At 38.3% G+C, this 3,548-nt stretch overlaps 1 protein-coding gene across 1 annotated transcript in view; it reads left to right on the top strand.

The window, feature by feature from the left end:
- The window catches only part of MEGF9 (multiple EGF like domains 9), a gene marked incomplete at its 5' end in the record, with an annotated part of 117,732 nt that overhangs the window by 104,879 nt on the left and 9,305 nt on the right, over positions 1 to 3,548 (top strand). Inside the window, one exon of the mRNA XM_027774559.1 lies at positions 1,376 to 1,519. Within this exon, the coding sequence (XP_027630360.1) occupies positions 1,376 to 1,519 (144 nt within the window). The remainder of the gene's footprint in view (positions 1 to 1,375; positions 1,520 to 3,548) is intronic.

Below are 3,548 nucleotides of genomic sequence, written 5' to 3'. Positions count from 1 at the left end.
TCTTAAGAGACTGAAATTATATTGTGATAATCAAAAAGGTTTGGTGCCTTATCTGGAATAGTAGAAAACTCCAAAATAATAAGCATATAGACCCAGTGCATTGTGAGAGGAAAGTACTAAGAATATGTATATATTACATTTTCTAATAAGGATAGCAGCAGGACCTTTTCCTGTTCTCCGTCATACACAAAGATCTTATTATTGGAGTGCATCTTACCCAGACGTCCAAATTCTGTTACAGAACTGTTAAAGAGAGATCAAGATACAAGAAGGTCCAGAAAAAAAGCAGTACCTATGGTGTTTATCATTGTATGAATATGTACTACTTGGTTATGTATGTGAAAAATATCATTAACACTATCAGACCTTAAAAAATATGTAATTTAGGCCCAGCCGTGGTGGCATAAGTGAGAAGGTGCGACTGCATGAGGTTAGGGCTGTACGGGAGGTGCAGGTTTGGGTCCTGGGCCCACCTGAGCAGTCTGTGCCCAGCAGTGCGCACCTGTAATCCTTGCTAACTGGGAGGCTGGGGTCAGGACCCTAACAGTGAGACCCTGTCAGAAATGCCTGCCACACTCATGCACTCTCTCTTTCTCTCTCTATCCGCCTCCTCTTTCTCCCTCTCTTCTCCTTTCTCCTCCCCACCAATAAAATTATATTGTTTAAAGTGATGATTTTACATGTAAGTTTGGTTTAATTCAAAGTGTTAGATAATGAACTTATGAAGCTATCTTTCCCAATACATTTGGGAAGTTTTGGCGATGTCTGCTGTCATCACTTGAGAATTAAGATTTAAGGGACCAGCAGTTAGCATAATGGCTATGTTGCTGGACTCCCATGTAGTCAACCGCAGTTCGAGTCCTGGACCCGGTGGCTTAAAACTCACGCCGGGCGCGTGTGCGTGCGTGCCCAAGATCCCGAGAGGAGAATGGAGGAGAAGGGATTGCGGCGTGACCATTCTCCCTGGAGGTGATTTCTCGCTTCCTGTCTGTCTCTGTCTTTCATGGAAAATGCATAGTATGAAAAAAAACTATGTATAAATTTCTGTTGTTTTAAGTCCCCTCGTAGATATTCAGATTTTTTAAAAAATTTTTCTTCCTACATAAGTAACGTGCGTTTGGTATGTAGTCTATTAACCCACAAGGGCTCTTTAATAATGTACACAGTGTTTTCCTGAATTTTAAAGTCTGGCAAGGAACGTAGAACTCATACACATGGCTACTATGGAAATAAGACGTGTTAGAAACTGAACTCTATCCAATCCCTATTGTTGTAATTATTTTAACTCTACTTTGTTGTTTGTTTCAGGCATGATTTTTTAAAGTTTCTGTGCTGAGTAACTCTTTAACTTTTTACAATCATTTGCTTCTTTCAGGTACATGTCTAAACTGCCAGGAAAATAGCAGAGGGGATCACTGTGAAGAATGCAAGGAAGGATTTTATCAGAGTCCTGATGCCACTAAGGAGTGTCTTCGCTGCCCTTGTTCAGCAGTGACATCTACAGGCAGTTGTAGCATAAGTAAGACCTTTTTCTAAATCTTCATTTCAGAGGGTAAAAAAATTCAGTAAATCAGTGATTAAAAGTATAAATTGCTTTGATGAATAAAATTCTGAAGCCATGAGTGAGAGGGAGTTAATAAAAGCAGCAGATTTCCTTGCTGGGGAGTTACAGCCTAATCCAAATACATGTGTAAAGCGAGACTTGAAGTGGCTGGAAAACCTCCTGATGGTTTAATGCAGAGATTCCAAGGCTGGGCGGCTTTTGCTCACCTACTGCAAGGTGGTGTTCGCTAGTTCTTCCAAATTGCTTGGTAACGTTGGCTAATTGTGTCTATATACTAATCCTATAACTATAGTTAATTCTTATTTATTCCTGATCTATCCATTGGCTGTTGCTATCCAACCGGTTGCCCTAAAATTTAGTGATTTAAACCAATAGCATTTTTGGTTTCATGTAGTTTCTGTTAGGAATTTGGGAACAGCTTAGCGAGGTGGGTTTTTCTTGTCCTTTCTCCCTCCCTTCTGTTTTAAATAACAGTTTTATTGGGATGTAATCCATATTCCACACCATTTATTTAAAATTAACAATGCAGTGTTTTTTAGTTTATAGTCACAATGTTGATTGATTTTAGCACATTTTCATCACCTCCCTTTGACAAAAAGACAAAAAAACCCAAAACCCTGAAACCATTAGCAATTACTTCATTTTCTTCCAGCCTTAAGCAATAACTAACCTACTTTTTCCTCTCTATGGATTTGCCTGTATTAACATTTTATAAATGCAATCAGACAACATATGGCCTTTTGTGTCTGACTTCTTTCACTTAGCATATTTTCAAGGGTCATTCGTACTGTAACATGTATCAATACTGTGTTCCTTTTTATTGTCAAATAGTATTCCATCATTTGGATTTACCATACTTTATTTATTCATTCATCAGTTAATGGACATTTGGATTATTTTGACTTCTTAGCTATTATGAATAATGCCTCCGTGAACATTTGTGTACATCATTTTGTGTGTACATATATTTTTATTTCTCTCCTGAGTCTTGTGGTAACTCTATGTTTAAACTTTTGAAGAGGCATCAGGCTGTTTTGGGATGAATGCACCACTTCACATTTTAATTTTATTCAACATTATATGAGGCTTCCAAATTCTCCACTACCTCACCCATATTTATCATCTGCCTTTTTATAATTATAGCCATCCTAATGGAGTACGGATAAAGTATTACTGCATTGAGATTTTTTTGCTTTGCGTTTTTTTCTTTATTCATTATAGTGTGTATATGTGCACATGAGAGAGAGAAGGGAGAGAGAGAAGCACCCTCCACAGAGTCTGGTCATACTGTAATCCTCTTCTTCCAGTCTCCCACCTCTCTGCATATCACTGCATGTGCTGTGAATTTGTTTAACTGCTACCTTTTATTGCAAAAAGCAATCCACTTCTAGTTTTATCCCTTTACTCAAAATGTGAAAAACTGAGGCCCATAGATTAGTAATTTACTCGAGAGCTCACTGCCAATGGAGATTACAAGTGGTAGGTTAAAATTCTTTATCAGCTGCTGAACTCCGCACATATACTATCAACCATTGAATTGTACCAAGTAAATAGTTGAATTGTACCCAGTAAATGATTGAATTAATTGTATGGAATGTAGATTTATTGCCATAGGGTGAGGGCACATGAGAGAGACATAGTGAGACAGAGACAGAGAAAGGAAAAGTGAGAAATCCCCCCCCCCCCAGGGGGAAGGCCATGCCACTATCCCTTCTCCTCTATTCTTCTCTCGGGATTTTGGGCACGCACATGCATGTGCCCATTGTATTTTTCAAGCCTGCCAGGTCCAGAACTTGAACCACAGAGTTGGCCATATGTGATCCAGTATCCCACCTATCAGGTCACCTGCTGACTCTCTGTGAATTTTATCTTAAAGAAAGGTTTTCTAAAAAGTAGTAGTAAAATAGACAAAAGGAATTCTTTTTTATAAAGAACATCAGAGATGTGATTAATTATTACAGATTGTGTGGCCACTATAAATTAT

This window comes from Tupaia chinensis, unplaced genomic scaffold (assembly GCF_000334495.1).
Source record: "Tupaia chinensis unplaced genomic scaffold, TupChi_1.0 Scaffold000455_1, whole genome shotgun sequence".
Classification (NCBI taxonomy): Eukaryota; Metazoa; Chordata; class Mammalia; order Scandentia; family Tupaiidae; genus Tupaia; species Tupaia belangeri.
Note: the sequence above shows the minus strand (reverse complement) of the source record. Positions and strands in the feature narration are given on the sequence as shown.